The 19498-nt window shown below is 52.4% G+C and overlaps 1 protein-coding gene across 1 annotated transcript in view; it reads right to left on the bottom strand.

Moving 5' to 3' along the window:
* The window catches only part of RAB6B (RAB6B, member RAS oncogene family), a 54008-nt gene extending 37403 nt beyond the window's left edge, over window positions 1–16605 (bottom strand). The window contains exon 1 of the mRNA XM_082654795.1: window positions 16519–16605. Coding sequence (XP_082510921.1) covers window positions 16519–16588 — 70 coding nt within the window. The 5' untranslated portion in view covers window positions 16589–16605. The remainder of the gene's footprint in view (window positions 1–16518) is intronic.
* Between the last annotated feature and the right edge of the window lie 2893 nt (window positions 16606–19498).

Genomic DNA, 19498 nt, shown 5'->3' with positions numbered 1-19498 from the left:
AATATCACAGATGAAAATCAAGAATACTAACTAGGGTTTCCCTTGTGGTGCAGTGGCTGAGAGTTCGCCTGCCGATGCAGGGGACACGGGTTCGTGCCCCAGTCTGGGAAGATCCCACATGCCACGAAGCGGCTGGGCCCATGAGCCATGGCCGCTGAGCCTGCATGTCCGGAGCCTGTGCTCCACAACGGGAGAGGCCACAGCAATGAAAGGCCCACGTACCACAAAAAAAAAAAAAAAAAAGAATACTAACTAGACAACACTCCTGTCCAAGCCAATGTTCTCACTCATGGGCCCAGACCAGTGTCCCCTACAAATAAATGATTAAATGAAAAAACAAAGACCCAAGATGTTAGCTTCTGGTCATCAGATTTATCTTCTCACTGGAAACAATCAAAAGACAGACAAAATATATGAAACTGATTTTCAAGACAGTACATAAGGGCAGTAAAGGACAGTAAACCCTGAGAGACATGAAGCAAATCAAGTGAGCCCCCCAACTGCCCCCAAATTGTTGCCTTGAGAAAACTTCAGGACATGGCACAGGGAGTGGGGAGATAGAGCTGAGAGTCTGGAGAAAACAAGTCAGCCAAAGTTCACAAGAGAGGAAAGAGGTGCACAGAGAGAGAGAGAACACCAGAGGTCTGCGAAGTGGCTCTCTTAAGTCTTCAGCTGAGGACTGATCAGCAAAGGTGTGTAAAGAAACTGCTCAAGACTTGGGAAAGAACCACCCAAATGGATTAAAAAGGAAACAGCACCTGGCATCTACATAGGCCTGGGATAGTGCCTGTTCCTACCAGCCAGAGTGAAAAGCTTCCTCATTCATGGCACACTGGGGAGAGAACTCTGAAGGGCTATGCCCCAAAAGTGGGAAATAATTAGCCCCAGACTGAGCACCACTCCAGTCCCAGCTAACAAATCCTAAGAATTTACAGGAATACAAAAACCATCCAATACACAACATGACAAAATTCACAATGTCTAGCATCCAATAAAAAATTACCAGGCATGAAAAGAAGCAATAAAATAAATCCTTAATAAGGAGAAAAAAATCAGTCGAAACTGACACAAATGTTAGAATTAGCAAACAAAAATATTTTAAAAAACAATTATTATGACTGTATTTCATATGTTCAAAAAGTTAAACAGAGATATGGAAGATATTTAAAAAGACACAAATCATCCTTCTAGAAGTAAAAACTACAATGTGGGAAATGAAAAATACACTAGATGGGTTAGCAACAGATTAATCCCAGATTAAATGCAGAAGAAAAGATCAATGAACTTGAAGACAGAGTAATATCTAAAATAAAACAGAGTAAAAAGAACAGAAATAAATTACTGGAACACTAGTGAGCCATAGGATGACATCAAGTAGATTAACATACATGTATTTGGAGTTCTCGAAGAATTGAAGAAAGTTTTACTGAAAATATTACAAATTTGAGAGAAAATGTAAACCACAGATCCAAAAAGTTCAACAAACCCCAAGCAAAGGAAACATAAAAGACATCACACAGAGGCACATCATAATCAAATTGCACCAAATCAGTGATAAAGAGAAAATCATAAAAGTAGCCAGGGAAAAATGACACACTATATACAGGGAAACAAAGATAAAGAAGACAGCAACTTCTCCTCAGAAACAATGCAAGCAAGAAGAAAATGGAGCAGTATCTGTAAGGTCCTGAAAGAAAAACTTATCAACCTAGAATTCTGTAACTTTCAGATATATACAACATCTTTCAAAAATAAGGACGAAATAAAAACTTTTTCAAATATTCAAAAGCTGACAGAATTCATCATCAGCAGATCTGTACAGGTAGTACTCCAGGAAAAAGTGAAATGACACCAGATGGAAATGTGGGTCCACATAAAGGAATAGTGAACACAGGGAATGGTCACTACATGGGAAAATGTGTAAGATTTCTTTTGTATCATTGAAATCTCTTTAAAAGATAACTGACTGTTTAAACAAAAATAACAAGAATATATTGGCTCACAGGCCTAAGAAAATATAGAATAAAAATCTTTGTTACCTTGTCAGAAACCATGCAAACCAGAAGAAAATGAAGTGACATCTCTGAAGTACTGAAAGAAAAATATTGTCAACATAGAATTTTATACCCAGCAAAAATATTTCAAAAATGGAATTGATATAAAGAAGTCAGATGCCAAGACAATTTCTTGCTAGCAGATCTACAACACAAGAAAGGAAGTTCTTTGGGCAGAAGGAGCAAGACACCTACACACTCACGCTTACATCACACATGGTTACACACAACTGACAGGCCTGGATTTTAATCTTGGCTCTGCCACTTATTTGCTGTGTGATCTTGAGTTAGTTACTATACTCTCTGAGGCTCAGCATCCTCATTTGTACAATGGAGGCAGAAGTGCCTACCTCACAGAAGTGCTATGAATCCCACAGGAGCAGTAAAATGTTAACATTCTGGGTGGAAGGCATGTGGGAAGCCTTCATACTAGTCTTACAACTTTCTATAAGCCTCAACTTATGTCAAAATAAAAAGTTAAAGGAAAAAACGAAATATGACGATTTTTAAAATTATGCACACACACACATATGTATGTTATATCCCTGTCTCAGATTCTGCACACATTCAGGAAATGGCTTGTTCTGATTAAACATTGTGGTCAACGTGAAATTTTCCTAAGGAAATAGAATATAACTGTACTTGGCATCAACAGTCTTCACCAAGAACAGGGACCTAGCTGGGCACTGGGGAACTGCTGTGAGCCCTTCTAACCACAGGCCAGGAGATGGAGTAAGCCTGGACAGGACAGCTCGGTGGGCAGAACCTTGGCATAACCACCTAGAGCCTTATGCTATCTAAGTGAGCTCATGCTCACTTAGATGCATGCAAACACACACACACACACACTCTCTCTCTCTCTCTCTCTCTCTCAACCCAGCAAGCACCAGAAGCCCTGGTGGGGGGGGGGGGGACTCTCTAGTACCCCTGGTGTCTTAGCTACGAAACTGAGAACCTCATCAAGGATCACGTCTTCAGGATTTCTTGAAAACCACTTGAGCCTGAGCACACAGCTCATGTGGGCTGCAGAGTTCCTCCCCACCATGGCCAGCTCACCCACTGTCTGGACCCTCTCTACCTCACTGAGTCATCTTGAACACTCTTCTCAGCTTCAAAGAGGTGCTGGGTCTCCCCTCCAGGTCCCAACAGCAGTAGCAGCACCTGCTAGCTTTGAGTGCTAGCCACTCTCCACCCCCAGCTAGAACAGGAGCTCCCGCCTGCAGTGCACACACTCTGGCTTGGCTTCCCTGGACAGCCAGACCTGGATGGGCAGGATGCACTCCATTCCAATTGGCTTGAGGCTCAGCCCAACTCTAGTCCGACCCTACGCTGGCCAATCGTGTCACATGTCTGAGTAGCTGCATGGGTGCTGTGAAGAATTCAACCATAGTGAGGATATGTACGTTTGAGAGAAGGAAGAAACACATGCTAAATTCCCACCACCAGCTGATCTTTTGACAAGGCTGGTGTTAATGCAATTTGGTAGTTTATTAAACTGAGAGGAACTCTTGGTTCATCCACAGCATGGAGGTTGGCAAAGTAATATACGTACATGCTCACATTTATACTTCTCTTCCTAAGGCCAACTGCTGGTGGCATTGCTATTAAAAGCCTCATTCACAGGGAGAGGACAGTGGGGCAGTGACAATGTGTAGACAGAGCGCTGAGAGCCATGGCTTGTGTTTTCCAGATTATCAGCTGAGGTCCAGTCAGAGGGGCCTTGTGACAGTGGACCCACAGCCCCCATCCAAGGGGGCCCAGCTGTTGCCTGGCCATGAGATCAAGCTTGCCCGGTCAGGTGGAAGGTGGCCTCAAGGTCACAGGCTGCTGGAGGCATGGCATCCTTCAGAGGAACCCTGGGCTGGCGCTGACCAAGGGTGCTGACTCCAAGGCCTCCCCAAGCACAGGGAGCTGCTCCCGCACTTGTGGGGGCCCAGCGCCCCCTCCTGTCCCTGCATACCCTCACACAGCCTGCTCACTCTGTGCACCTTGCTGCTTTGCCAAAGAGGAAATGGGCACAATCCCAGCCCCTGCATGTCCAGAGCCAGCTGGTGAGGGAAGAGTGGATGTGGAGACCTCCCCATTCAGTCAATAGAAAGAAGACCCCTCCTGCCCTCAGGATGGGCTCAAGGGCACCTGCTCAAGATTCACCTGGAGAGTAGGGATGGCCTTCCAGGACCATTGTTTCGGGGGTGGAAGATGCACTCTAGATCTCCGGACCCCTGGGCCTGAGAGTGAGCACAGGACCACCCAGCAGGCAAGGAGGATTCTTTGTCTCCAGCCCTTGTGGACCAGAGATGACTGCTGGCCAGGCACTGGGGTGGCCGGAGGGCCAGGCTGGGGAACAAGAAACTGGGCGTATATTCAGGTCTGCCCCTGGACTTGGACGCCTGGGTACCAAGAAGATGTATCCAGGCTCACTTGTCCCATCCCACAAGCTCCAGGTCCTTAAGGAGCCCTTCTCCAAAGCAGCACCCCAGAGGGTGTGAGCCATAGAGGACTCTGGAACTAATTCTGTCCAAGCCTCTCACTGAGCTAGGAGATGTGAGGTCAGAGAAGAGGGGCCGCTTGCCCAGGATCACATGACCCCAGGGTCACGGCCAGATAGTAACTCCTGGTGCACAGCCAAGAGTTCCACTTCAGAGGTTTGCCTGAACCCATCAGGCTTATAGAAGTATGCCCAGGACAGGAAGATCATGCCTCCTGAAGCCACAGTGGAAACACAACACGGGAGGAGCAGCAGAGATTAAAACTCACAAAGGCCCTGAGGCCTGGCTTCTAGAAGGATCACAGATCAGAGTGGCCTCAGAATGCCAAGTCATGGCAAGAAGTCACCTAGAGATCATCAGATCCAGTCCTTCACGTAACAGAGGAAAAACTGGAGGCCCAGGAAGCAGGAGGGTTTGCTCAAAGCTGCACAAAGGGAGAGAAGTAGCAGAGCAAGAACTAGGACTCGACTCCCGGGGCCTCCCTGGACGAGGGCCTCCCTCCTCCCATGGCCCCAGCCAGCTGCTTAACCAGGAGCAGGTCATAGTTCCTCATGGAAGCTCCAACTCCTTGTCTGCAAAAGGAGGACATCTCTAAGGTGTGTCTTCCCTGGAAAAATCTTCACCCCATCTGTATTAGTTTTTTGTTGCTGTGTAACAAATACCACAAAGTTAGAGGATCAAAACAACATACATTTATTATATCACATTCCCCTGGGGCAGGAGTCTGTGCACGGCTTTCCTGGAACCTCTGTTCGCAGTCTCACAAGGCTACAATCATGGTATTGGCTGGGCTACGTTTCTTTCTGGAGCTCGGGGTCCTCTTTCAAGCTCCTGTCTGTGGTGGCTGACCAAATTCAGTCCCTCGTGACTGGAGGACTGAGTCTCCATCTTCTTGGGGGCTACTGGCCAGGGGCTGCTTTTCCCCTAGAGGCCACCCACAGTTCCTCACCACATGACCCCTCACTGCCCTCTCACCACATGGCAGCTCACGCCTTCAAGGCCAGCAGAGGAGTCTTTTAGAGAAACAATCGTGGGAGTGACAGCCCATCATCTTTGCCATACCACACTGGCTAGAAGCAAGTGTTGGGTTCCATCTGCATTCAAGGGGAAGGGACTAGGCAAGGGGGTGACTCATTCAGGGTCACCTTAGGTTGTATCTGTCAAACCATCTCACATTCCTAAAAGATGCCCCCTCTACTCTTCCCTCAGCCCCCGCCTCCTCTCCTGCGGCGGTGTTAGTGGCTGGTCACCTGCTGCAGAACCTCGCAGGTCTCTCTGTTTAGGACTGAAGCCCTCAGCTGCCCTGCACGTGGCTGTGGTGGGCAGGGGCTGTGACTACCTCACCATACATTTCCCACAGCACTTCCAGCCCCCCGAGGTGAGGTGGACAGATGAGTGGACATTGCTGTCCAGACCAGAACTCTGGCTTAGATGACCCTTTGGCTGCATGACGGAGAAAGGGGAGGAGCTGGCTCTTCTGGCCCAACACCTGGGGTTCTGCCCTCTTCTGATGCAGGTGGGAGAGAACCAGGGTGGGTGGGCTGGCAAGGCAACTTTCCAGGCCTGCATTTCACATTCTGACGTGGGCAGCAGCCGGCAGTGCTTTGGCTGGATGTGGGGGAGTGACGGATTAGAGTCAGGGGAGAATTTCCGGATCCTGGTGCTACAAGTAGGATCTGCTAATATCCCTAAAATAAGTGGCTAATCTGAGAGTGGCTTTTTTTTTCCCCTAAAAATAAACCCTTCTCAGAGGCGCTCTCTACACAGAGAAGAGAAGAACCAAATAATCTCCTGGCCCCAAGACCCTACTTGCAGCAGCCCAGTCTGGGAACTGCAGGGTCCCAGGGGAGCAGAGCCAACTGGCCTTGGGGAGGGAGAGACGAGGCTCAGTCTGCTCATGGAAGCCCGGTGTCCCAGCACTGGGGCCATGGAGCTGAAGAATGCCCTCCCTCATCTCCCGGGGCCGAGGTGAGAGCCCTTCTCTCCACTCCTGCTCTGCCTGGCCAAGGGTCGTCGGCCTCCTCACAGCAGCAGCCCCCACCCCTCAGCTCATCCTCCACGTGAAAACAGAATTAGTCCCGTCACTCCTGTGCCCCAACCGGAATCAGTGCCTCCACAGGACCCTTTAATTCTATTTGGTTGGGGCCCCAGGACGGACAGCACCATTGCCTAGAGCCTTATGCCACCCGGGCTTTCCCAAGGCCGCAGCACGTGGCGGCCAGCAGGCCTGTGAAGGTGCGCTCCGGCACCTGTGTCTGGTGGGGGGGCCTCCCCTCAGTGCCTCCATGGCCCTCTCTTCCCTGCACTTCCCGACTCCCCACCCCCCATCCTTCACTGGATGGGGAAATACACAAGAAATGTGAGTTTGAATGCTTCACTTTATCCTCTTCAGTCTGTGTGATGTTTATTCCCCGCTCGTCAACAGGGTCAGAACATTTTCTCTACCTCTCTCGGAATCCGCACGCCGCCCCCAGAGGGACCTGACGCCCATGTGGAGGTCACACTCGCAGCTCTGCAGTCCCGAACCAGGGATGTGTCTCTTGGTCCTGCTTCTGCCCCGGGATGGGGGCAACGGGGGTACCCAGCGGGGTTTCAAACAGGTCAAAGCTGGGCTGAGCTGCTTGCGGCCAGCTTCCAGGCCGTTTTCTCTAGTCCAGCAACTCTGGGCAGGGGTGACACCTCTGCTGAGCACCAACCGAGGGCACAGGTCTCCTTACCCGCTCTGATCTCGCAGACCATTAACGTGGCCCTGCCCACAGGGGCCACTGAAATGTGCTGTGACCGCTGACGATGCATAATTTGGGTATTCTCCCCCTACCAGCTACACTGGCAAAGGAATGCCCAGGTGGGGCTCAGTAACCTCCATGGGTGGAAGACACGAGGGGCAGGGAACAGAGGTTACCAGGGCTTTGGAGGGTGGCGTTTCAGGCCTTGAGGACAGACCATCAGACCGTGAGCGGGCCTGCAGGTGGGGGCCGGGTTCAGGAAGGCAGCCCCCTGTCTCCACGCCAGCTCCCTGGCTCCCACCCTTTGCCTTTTGCACAGCCAGCTTAAGACTAGGTTTCTGTTTCCAAGGCGCGGAGGGAAGCTCTTCCCCACACAGTCCTCCCTCAAGTCCTCAGGGACGCCTGAGCTGGTTGGGAAGCTGGAAGCTGGCAGAGAAGAGCAAGGGAATCTATGGAAGAAAGCACAGGAAGGGAGTCAGGTGTCCGCTGGAAGAGAAGCCCAGCAAGGGAGGCAGTGGCAGGAGGCTGCACAGGAGGCAGGAGCTCGCACACCCAGCGGCCCGCTCCTCTCCAGGTATACACCCGCCCTGAGCAGCTGGCGGACGGGAAGAGCCTGGAAGGGCTGCCAGCAGTCCCAGAGCACCCAGGGCACTGTGGAGGCTGGAAGGGCAGAGGAGCTTAAGGCAGCCAGTTTGGGTACATCTGGGGACAGTGTGGTCTTGCAGAGAAGGACAAAAGTCCCTCCTCTACAACCCTTCATTGTTCCTGAGTCCTCAGTCAACAGAGAAAGAATCAAGAAAATATACATCCGCAGCAGAGGTGAACTTCAGGGCTGGAAGGAAGCTCAAGCTGATACCTGTCACAAGGCCTCCTCTAAATTCCATCCTCTGAATGTTCCCAGCCGGCCTGGGTCAGGCCACCTGGATCTCCTGCCTGCAAGTGGGCCATAGCCTTGTCTTCTAACCCATAAGCATGTCCCTCCTTGGTTGAAGCCCCCTATTGGGTCCCAGCTGCCTGCAGGGAAGACCCAGACTCCTGTGTGTGGCCTGACCCTGCTTCCCCAGGTGCAACTCCTCCCAGCACGTTCCCCCAACCACACCAGAGCCCAGCCACATGAAGGATACCCAATTCCCTAGAAGGCCCATGCCCATCACAGCCCTCAGCCTTGGCACAGCTGGGCACTCTGCTCGTGATGCCTCCCTCACCTGCCAGTGAATTCCTGCTCACTGTGCACCACCTCCTCCGGGAAGCCTCCCCTGATTCCCCAGCAGACCACACCCGCAGCCTTGCTTGTGTAGTTAACACTCACATCAACACTGGCTGAGGTCCAAGAACTGTCCCACTCACAACACCGCAGACCCTCCAGCCTGCAGTCCCTGGGCCGTGTCCTCAGGGAAGGACAGTGGCAGTGAACTTGAGGTGCTCTGCTTGTGAGCAGCTGTGGGGCCACAGGCGGTCAGGGTGAGTCTGTCCCCCTCCCTGCCAGGCCAGGCAGCAGGGAAAACGCCGGCCAGTGAGTCAGAGACCCGGGGGTCCTTCCCAGCTCAGCAGTAGCAGCTTCTGGGTCCAGCACCCTGTGTAAACGTCTTCGCCTCTCAGAGCCTCACTTCCCTCATCTACAAAAGTGATAAGCAGCTCTACCTGTCAGATCACAAGAACGCTGCCCTGCAGCTCACTACACAAAAACGGTCCATCAGTGATTCTCCAAACCTTGCACCCCTACTTCTCCTCCCCTCATACATCTACGAGCAGGCGGGGAGGGGGGGTGCCGTCACTATTTCACCAACAAAATTACCTCTTACTGGAGCATTTAGCATGTGCCACATATTGATGTATTAGACACATCTTGGAAGTCCAACAAGGTCATAAAGACCCTACTGTCTTGGAGGGAAATGAGCACCGGGGGTCCTCATTTTTGAGGCCCCTGTCTGTCTGGGTGTTACATCCCAACACCCAGACAGAGAGGGCCAGGCTGGGGTGGAAGCCCAGGGCTCAAGAGGATGCCGTTGGTGATGGGGCTGGAGTAGGAGCTGGGACTGGTCTACTGGGGACACCGCATATCCCTCTTGGCTCTGGTCCCTTCCCAGCCCTCCCCACTTACCACCCACCCACCTGGCTACAGAAGGAAGTGTCCCGGAGTAGGAGTACCTGGGAGCTGTCACCCATTCTGCTGTCCTCTGTATGAGATAAATGCCTGTCGGCAGGAAGGGCAAAACAGCTCCATCCCTGTTGCCTGGCAACCTGAGCCAAACACATCATCAGAAGGGATGAATCAAAGCACCCCGAGGGCACAGTAGGTAAGGCTGGGCCCAGGTAGGTGGGCCTAGAATGTTGGCCAAGAGAAGAGATGGCAGACTGGAGAGGACCCTGCACTGGAGCCCAGGGCAGTTCCAGGGGAAAGAGTTGGCAGAGGCCCTGATCCCATTCATTCATCCCTGCAGCCCCTCTGACCCGTGCCGTGCCCAGGCTGGGAGTGTTACTGGCTTGGCGTCATACTCTAAGCTGGTGCTGAATTATAGAACCACTTAGAGCTCCACTGGCCCTAGTGATCACCAAGTTCACTAACCTCCAGGGACACATTGAGAAAGTGAAAGGTGGGCTGGGGCTAATCCAACCACATGGCCAGCTGGTGGCAGACCCTAGACAGAATCAGGGTCTCCAGGGCCCTGATATCTCCAGGCCTGGAGGGAGAATGAGGCCAGAGGAAGGACTACCCCCAGAGAAGGTAGGAACCAGCTTCTCAGTGTGACTGGTTCTTCCCTTCTGAGTAATGAGTTCTCAGCTAGAACCTGGCTGAGCCAGCCTCTGTGACCTGCCCTCACCTCATCTCCAGCCACAGGGGGAAATGGGTGAGCCAGTCATCCCAATACTGGAAACCCCTTTCTCGAGGGAAACCCCACTAAAGCAACAAGCCCATCCCCCAACTGCCCAGACCCTGGAGGAAAGCTGTGGTCTCCAGCACAGAGCGCACCCAAATGAAGTCTTCCTCCCTCGCCCGTCCTGCTGGGGCTCCAGGCTGCCACTCTTTTAATGCCTTTTATAGAGGTAACCTTTACTGTAAAGGCTCCACTCTGCCCTCAGGGGTGAGGCATCATCTGTTTTCTCCTGAACCCTGGTCTGTCCATTGGGTATGTCACCCCCCAGGGAACAGGAGGCACCTGGCCGAGTCACTCAGGCTCCCACCGGCCTTGTTACCAGGAGACCAGGATAAATATGCTTTTCTACTGAAAATAAATCATTTTACTAAAAACGATAACATATTCACGGTTGTGAAAATTTACTTTTTAAAAAAGATCCCACTTAGTTCAGGGCCAAAGTTACCGAAATAAAAAAGGGAATTGGAAATTTCAAGTTCAGTAAAGAAGCTCTCTTAGGAGTCCTCAGGCGTTAGGAATCTGCATCCTTTCCTGCCCTGTTCCAGGAAGCAGAGACTGGCTTCCTCATCATCGCGGTCCCCTCAGGGCTTAAGTGCCCAGCCCTGCCTGCAGCCCCATTTCCCGGCAGCCTGTCTTTTGAGCTCTCACAAAAGCTGCTCATCTCAGGGTGCGTCAAGTACTTCTCCCTGGCAACCTTCCCCATCTTCTCTGTGGTGAGAAATGGAAAAGGATGACAGACAGATACACAGACAGACAGTGGAGGAAATGCCCAGTACAGTAGTCCACCCCCGATGATTATGAATTTTGCTGTTCCACCTAACCTTTCCTCACCCTCCCCAACGGGTCTGTCCATCAGTTTCTCTAAATGATTTACACTGAGACCAGAAAGCCCTGCACATTCAAAGGCTCATTCATTCTGCAACAGTGGAAGAACGGTTGGGGAGGACAGGAACACTTTGCAGCCTGGATGGGACACAGATGGTACCACCCTCAGGCCTGCCCTGGGCGAGCTTGCAATGTCAAGGCAACACCTATAAGGATAAATATTCATGGGCTGATTTTAGGGATTTAATAAGTAACGAAAGGACAATGAGGTTATTTTGTTATATTTTAATGGTATTCATTATAATTTGGAGGCTGCAAATGATAATGATAATCAGACCATGCAAACGATGGTAATTACTGTTACACCTGCACCACCAGAACGTGTTCTCACAGTTTCTTTTTTGTCTTCTGGCGAGTTCTCGAGCATCTATCATCAGCACTGAGGGTGCCACTTTTCTCTTATACCAAGTACAGGTTAATTCTCATCTTGGTGTCTGTCTGTCTGACCTTACATCCAGTTCTTTAAACAAATAAAGCAAAGGTTCCGGGCCTGCACCTGACATCCAAGGTTCCCTCTCTCATTCCAGCCACTGAGGCAGGGAGAAAAATTGGGAAGAGAGAAAGCAGGACCAAGAAGCTGAGACACTGGGTGATTCACTTCAGATCTCAAAGTGAGCTCTGCCAGGTCTGAATGTGTCCCTTCCGCCCCACCTCTGGTGGCCTTGCTGCTTCTCAAAGTTCTGCAGAGATGGTGGAGATGGGGGTGCCCTGAGAAATTCAGCTTCCGTGAGATGAACGGTGAGGTGGGCATGACCAAGGCTAAATGAGCCAATCCTCTATGAAGGACTCTGTAAGTGTTGCAGATAAAAATCCTCTGGCTTGAGAAAGCGGCAGGTGTCAGGATGAAGAATCCTATTCCAAAGCGGCCTTGACTCCTGTCGCTTTCAATCTACTGATGGGCCATCAGCAAATCCCACACAGCAAAGATCTCTCATCATTTTCAAATGAGATATTTAATGAGCACAAAACTCCTGCAGGCGGAGAGGGGGGTAGGATGACTAAGATGACTAGTCACCTTAAGGTGCTGAAATTTGCCCTTAAGGGGCTTAAAATTCAGTTAGGGTTTCTGTACCTAAAAGAAGTTAATAAGCATTTTAAAATCCTGAGGAACCAAGACAACAGAGGTCTTGGGGCAGCATGTGATTGTTTCTAAAAATGTTCAGAAAAAAACAAAGCTCCACCATGGTGAGTGCCCAGCTAGGCTGGGCACAGCAGGGCCAGCAGATCTGGGAGGAGTCCACTTCTGGGATGGGCTTCAGGCACAACCACCAAGCCAGCGGTGGGCTCCCTGTGGGGCTGCAGCAGTGTGGGTTGCGGGGAGGCAGGGGTCAGGCAGGACCCTCCTGGCAGTGAGGACAGGGATGAAAGTGGAGGGGCAACCCTTCCCTCTCAGCAGTTGCTACTTGTCCTGCTCTCCTTGTCCTTGTCCTGCTCTCCACCCTTGTCCTGCTCTCTACCCCACGCACTTCCTCAATGCAGGAGGGAGAAGAGCAGGCAAAACTCCCTGGAGAGGGTGGGCCCCTTGCAAGACCTACTCCCCGCACTCAGCCCAAAGAAGGAGTACCAGCATGCTGCCTATAGAAGCGTCTCCCCCTCTGACGCCTTTAGAAGGCGCCTCTGACACCTGCCCCCATAGGTGGGCAGGACGTCCTGCTATGTGCTTCTGCAGCAGCTGTTCCTCCCTCGTCACGGCCCTCGCAGACCTTTACTGTAATTATATCTGCAGATGTCTGTGCTCCCCAGTGGACTATAAGTTCCACGAGGCAGGGATACACTCAAAGATCTGACTGAATGAATAAACGGATGCTGGGAGGAGGAAGTGGGAGAGGCGGATGGGGGAGGGAGAGAGGGATGGTTGAACAAATGGAAAACAACCAAAGCTGCCTGCTGGGTCACTATGCTGCATGAGTCCAGGGATGCCACTCACATCGTGCTCGGCATGGATGGCACCTCCAGCAACACAACTGCCAGGGAAGGACAGGAAGGTGGCTGGTCACAGGGAGAAGCTGGCCTACTGGCCTCAGCCTGGGGAAGGAGACCAAACTTGTGTCCATCAATCTTCCTGCTCCGGCTGGAGGAGTCTCAGGGAAGGGAGGTGAGCAGAGGCCAGAGTGCAGCAGACACAGCCCACTTCCCCCTCCCTGCCACACACACTCGGAGAAGCCCCGCGTGAAGCTGGAGCCCCACAGAACGCCATCAGAACTCAGAAGGAGGGCTGTGTCCCCCAGGTCGAGCTCCTTCCTCAGATATCTGCTCATGCCTGCCTTCTCTGGATGCCACCAAGTGCCCAAGTCGGGACTGGTGTGCATCACCCCCTCTTTCACCCTCCACTGCCATCAGCACAAGGGCACGGCCAGCAGGCCCAGAGAGCCATCTGAGCCCCAGCAGGATTGCACAGCCTCCACACTGCAAGGAAATCCTTCATCCTGGGTCCACAGCAACCTCTCCACAATCCCTCCCCCTGCCAGGCTGATACTGGCCAGCCTGTATTCCATGCTCCACAGTAAGGCAATCATTCGGCTGCTAGGAGGTGGTACTCTCTCATGGGCTAGAGGTATTCTCTCCAGATTGGCTCCTCAAGGCTTCCCACCCAAACCAGATCCCTGGAATCTCTGAAGGCCCGATGCCCCTGGGATTATCTGGTCCTGGGCACCCTCCTCATCACTGGGCTCCAGGCCGGGCACTCCTCTCTGGGATCCAGCTGTCCTCGCCCACTGGCCTAGAGAGATGCTACCAGTAAGCCAGGCACAGGGAACAGGAGAAGGCCATCTCCTTCCCCTGGCTCCTTTCCAGGGGACTCAGCTCATACAGGCCAGCCCATGCTGTTCTAGAAGTCCCTGCTGTGCTCAGCTGACCCAAGTTCCCTGAGTACAGAAGGGGAGGTACCTCCAAGGTCACACAGGGAGGGAGACCCAGGGTGGAGGTGATGGCCAGAATTCAGTGGGAACTCAGAATTCCCTCCACCACACAGGCTGTAGAGGATGCGGGCACAAAGGACCAACACATGTAAAAGTGCATGTGGGCAAGATGGAAGCCATGGCTGCGGTGGCAATTCCTCTGTCCCACCAGGCTCAGAGATGCCCATGTCTCCTGCCTAACTCAGGGACCCCAAAAGCTCTGTAAAATTGAAGGTAAACAACCCACTAATGACACAACAAAGTGGGAGGAGGCCTTTCAGGGTCCTAGGGCTCCCTGCCAGAAGGGACCAGAGTGGCTAATAGCCAGTGGCACTGATGGCAGTGCCTTTTTCCCTAATGACCATGTTCAAAGGGCCCAGAAAGCAAGCTCCCAACCAACTAGCCCGGTATCTCCACCAGGTCACCCAACATAGCCACAAGCCTGGCCAGAGTATGGCAACCCTAACCCCCTATCAGGAAAGCTCCCCAATTCTTGGCTTCCCCAATTCAAGGTCACCTTATTTCCCAACGGCATGTTAGTGACTGGGAACAGGAGATGTGGTTCCAGTCCCAGAAGGGTTAACAACTCACAATAGGACTCTGGGTCGACACCCCATCCCTGGGGCTGGAACTTCCCATATAAACATGCTGGAGAGGTGGGGGCTCACTCTCTGAGGCCTTCAGGTCTCATTTCTGTGATTTTAGGGGCAAAGGCGGTTTGCAGGGCTCAGTAGGGGCCTCAGCCCATCAGAGATTCCGTGGGAGCCCAAAGTTTTACCTCAAAGACACCATTCTCCTCATCAAACCCCTGGTCCTTTGCTGAAGCATGTTCAGACTTGGAATAAACAAGTGTTTGTTGGGAACCTCCCATGGTCCAGGCCCTTTGGGAGACACTGAGGAAACATGAAGGGGTAAGAGAACTGCCCTTAGGCAACCATCTTACAGAGACAGAAACTAAGGCTCAGAGAGGCTTTGAAATCTGCTCAAGGGAACACAGCTAAGAATTCAACTCCCAGGGCTCTAGGCCCGCTAAGACTAGCACTGGGATGTGCGGACCACCCCCACCCCCCAAACCCCTTTAGGCACAAGGAAAAGTTAGTTTTGTGAAACTGGAATCTACTAAGATCAGAAACTCAGAGTCCAGGACACAGGGCTGGCTGCCTGAGTTGATTTTGTTCTGAAACGCCCAGCCTGGCCCCAAAACCCATGTCAGAACTCGACCACCTTTCGACACCCTTCTCTGAGCTGTAATGAGCAGCAGCAGCAGGCAGGTGTGTGACCTCCACAGCCCATAGGCACACACATCACACCAGCACTGCTCCCGGAGCCCACCAGGGCCTCCCAAGGTTGTGTGTGTCTTGGCCCCTTGTATAGACAGGCACCAAGCCAGGTGAACGGGACTGGTCTGTAGAGCTAGAGCTGCTGGTCCTGCTCCCACAGCAGAGCTGGTCAGGGCCCAGCTGGTCTCCCTGCAGCCCCAGGTGGGAGGCCTCTGGAGGGATGCTCTGAAAAACCACTCCTTCCTACAAGTGTCAGAGGGTCCATGCTCCTCAACCTGGTCTTCCCACCTCGCGACTAACCTGGATTTCAGAGATGCTTTCCCTGGGGAGGCTGCTGGGCAGTACGTAAGCCATTTGTCTCCCCCTCTCCCCGGCCCCTGGCCCGCTGCCACGGTGACCTCCCCTCCCCCAAGAAGGGCGGTGAGCTGGGGGGTGGGAAGAATCCACCGCCAACGCTCTCGGGAGGGGTGCTGGGAAGCCAGGCAGGGCGTGTCGCCTGGTCCTTTCTCTGCCCAGCCCCGGGCGTCACGGCTCTTGGTGTGAGGCGCCCCGTACCATCCCCCAAATCTGCCTCGCACTGGGGAACCCTTGCTGTCATCGCCCAGATCCCTGAGCCCCATAGGGGCTAATACACACTGGCGAAGGGCAGCGGGTCTAGAACCTTCTGTGCCCAGTCGGACGTAAGCAAGGGGAGGTAGGCGCCCTGTTCCCCCACGACCTGCACCCGCTCTTTTCAGAGGAGACATCTGTGGGTCTCCCCCCGCCCGCGGCCGTCTGCCCTGGGGTCTGGACGTGCCCGTAATTACGGTTCCGGGCAGGGGCCCCAGGGAACCCCTCCGGTGCCGCGGGGTGGGGAGCGGCCAGACGCCAGTCCCGTCTCGTTCTCCAAAGAGGGGCGCCGTCCTCCCCGCGACCCTCGCCGGCGCCCCGCCACCTGCGCGGTCGCCCGCAGCCGGTGCCGCAGTGCGAGCGAGCCAGCGAGCCCGGAGCCTTCACGCCTCGGCCGGCGCCGCTGAGCGAGCCGCCGCCCTCCGGCCTCCCCGCCGCGCCGCACCTGCACCCGCACCCCGAGCCCCCACCCCAGATCCCACCCTCACCCCCACCTCCGGCCCCAGCGTCTCCTCGGCCCTTACCCTTGGGCCCTCCCCTGCCCGGCCCCGCCCGAGCCGGCCCCGACTTCTCATCCCCAAACCTCCCCTCTACCCAGGCACCGAGGGGCCTTTTCGAGCCGGGGCCGGGGTCCCAATCGGGTGGATGATTTGGCGGGGGTTCGACTCGACGCCAAGCCAAGAGAATAAGCGGGGTACTTACCACTCTGCTCCCCCAAGAACACCAACTTGAATTTTCTCAGTGGGTTCCCAAAATCTCCCCCTGCGGACATGGTGCTGGCAGCCTGGGCTGGGAGAGGAGGAGGAGGAGGAGAAGCGAAGGAGCAGGGAGGGGAGAGGAGGAGGGCGAGGGGAGGCGGCCGGCGGTGCGGGAGCCGGAGGGGGAAGGGCTGGCTGCGCGCGTCCCTGACTCCCCAGCTGCGTCCCGGCCCCGGCCTGCGGCTGCGTGTCCGGCGGCGGAGGAGAAGGAGGAGGAGAAAGAAGAGGAGGAGGAGGAAGGCTGGGGCTGGGCTGCCGCGGGCGGCGCTTGATGCGGTGCGAGGGGCGCGCTCTGGACGCCCGAGGCGCGGCGCGAACAGCGAGGCGCGGGCTGAGCGGGGCGCAGGGACTGCGCGCAGGGCGGAGGAGCGCTCTCCCAAGCCGCACTGGTCGGCCCCCCTCCCGCCTCTCTTCTCCGCCCGCGCCTGCGCTCTGCGCGCTCCCCAGCCTCTGATGTCATTCGGGGCCTGCGGGGCTGGGGGGCGCCAGTCCACCCACCCGGAGCCCGCACCCGGCGGGGGAGAGAACCGCCTCGCCGTGCCTCAGAGAGATCCCCGAATCGAGCCCTATCTCACTGCCCCTCTACGTCTGTCTTCCCCACTCTACCCCTCCTTTGAATCCAGAAAATGACGTGAAATTATCAGGGGATATTCGTTTCTGGTCTTTAAACCTAGATGCTAGTCCCTTCCTCCACCTCCTGCAACACCAGTGCACACTCAACCTGGCCATCCTAGAGGGTGGAAAGGAAAGGAGTGGAGGATGAGCCAGGGTGTGGTGGACCGTATGTGCTCAGACAGGCTCTACTGTCATCTTGTGCGTCTCTTGCCCTCCCTACCCTCTCTAGACCCAGATCCCTCCTCTTGGGCACAATCTGTGAGGTCATAGGTGTCCCCACAGACATGCCCAGTGAGAGAGGAAGCACCAGTAAAAGGCGTACCTCCTTCAAACCAACCGCTCCTAAGGATCATTTTATCCTAAACCTAATGCCCCGTGGGAGAGAAGGAACAATGAGGCCCTGAATGTCAGCACCTCCATCTCCAGAACGGTGCCCTGGATCCCTGGACCCTGGGGCCTCCGTGTTGACAATGCCGCTCCTTGCCCTGGCAATTAGGTGTATCTGGACAATGAGCTCCTGGAGCACAGGAGGGAGACCTCCCATTTGCCTCTGTATTCATCCGACCTTTTAAGGCACACAGAGTAAGTTGTGAGTGGGTGAGAACAAGGAGCAGGTGCCAGGTGTTAGAAGCACTCCCAACCCAGTCCTAGCATTCTGGCTAATGCTAGCTTTGAGGTTTTGCAAAGCTGCCTCTACCGTGCTGCCACCACGTGGTCTATGCTTTTAGGACTGTTCAATGAACATTTATTTGGGATTATAACCCAAATGTTTAGGAACAAGTTGCATGTGTATATGTGTATTTCATACAGAGAGAAAAGTGAGAAGCAGCCTTCATCTCTGGAGATTTCCAGAGGACATTTGTTGACCTCTTTGTGACTTACATGGCTTGCTTGGGATGTCTCCCTGTCTGGCTCCATGGTTTGTTTACTTAGAGTCTCTCATTGCTTATTAAAAACCAGAGAGTGAGTTCCATGAAATCAGCAGTTGAGGCTCCACTACTGAATCCCAAGGACCTAGCTCAGAGCTTAGGAAATAGTTGTTGAAAGTTTGAATGAATGTCTAGAACGCAAATCAGAACAACTGTTCCACTTATTGAAGAGATTGTCTTTTCCCCATTGTATGTTTTTGCCTCGTTTCTCATATGTTAATTGACCATAAGTGTGTGGATTTATTTCTGGGTTCTATATTCTCTTCCACTGACCTATGTGTCTGATTTTTGTGCCAGTGCCATACTGCTTTGATTACTGTGGCTTTGTAATATAGTCTGAAGCCAGGGAGCATGATTCCTCCAACTCTGTACTTCTTTCTCAAGATTTTTTTGGCTATTTGGGGTCCTTTGTGTTTCCATACAAAATTTGAAATTATTTGTTCTGGTTCTGTGAAAAATGCCATTGGTATTTTGGTAGGGATTGCATTGAATATGTAGATTGACTTGGATAGTATGGTCATTTTGACAATATTAATTCTTCTAATGCAAGAACACGATATATCTTTCCATCTGTTTCCATCATGTTCAATTTCTTTAATCAGTGTCTTATAGTTTTCTGAGTACAGGTCTTTAACCTCCTTAGGTAGGTTTATTCGTGGGTATTTTATTCTTTTTGATGTGATGGTAAATGGGATTGTTTCCTTAATTTCTCTGTTTGATAGTTTGCGGTTAGTGTATAGAAATGCAATAGATTTCCGTATATTAATTTTGTAACCTACAACTGTACCAAATTTATTGATGAGTTCTAGTAGTTTTCTGGTGGCATCTTTAGGATTTTCTATGGATAGTATCATTTCATCTGCTAACAGTGACAGTTTTACTTCTTTCTTTCCAATTTGGATTCCTTTTATATCTTTTTCTTCTCTGATTGCTGTGGCTAGGACTTCAAAAACTATGCTGAATAAAAAAGGTGAGAGTGGACATTGTTGTCTTGTTCTTTTCAATAAATGGCACTAGGAATACTGAACAGCTATGTGTAAAAGAATGAAGTTAGAACATTCTCTAACACCATATACAAAAATAGACTCAAAATGGATTAAAGACCTCAATGTAAAACCAGGTACTATAAGACTCTTAGAGGAAAACATAGGCAGAACACTCTTTGACATAAATTGCAGAAATGTTTTTTTTGGATCCATCTCCTAAAGCAAAGGTAACAAAAGCAAACATAAACAAATGGGACCTAGTTAAGCTTAAAAGCTTTTGCACAGCAAAATAAACCATTGACAAAATGAAAGGACAACCTACTAAATGGGAGAAATGTCTGCAAATGATATGACTGATAAGGGGTTAGTATTCAATGTATTTAAAGAGCTCATA

Source organism: Grampus griseus (genome assembly GCF_964374135.1).
Source record: "Grampus griseus genome assembly, chromosome: 5".
NCBI classification, from domain to species: Eukaryota; Metazoa; Chordata; class Mammalia; order Artiodactyla; family Delphinidae; genus Grampus; species Grampus griseus.
The sequence above is the reverse complement of the archived record's forward strand: the minus strand, read 5'-3'. Positions and strand labels throughout refer to the sequence as shown.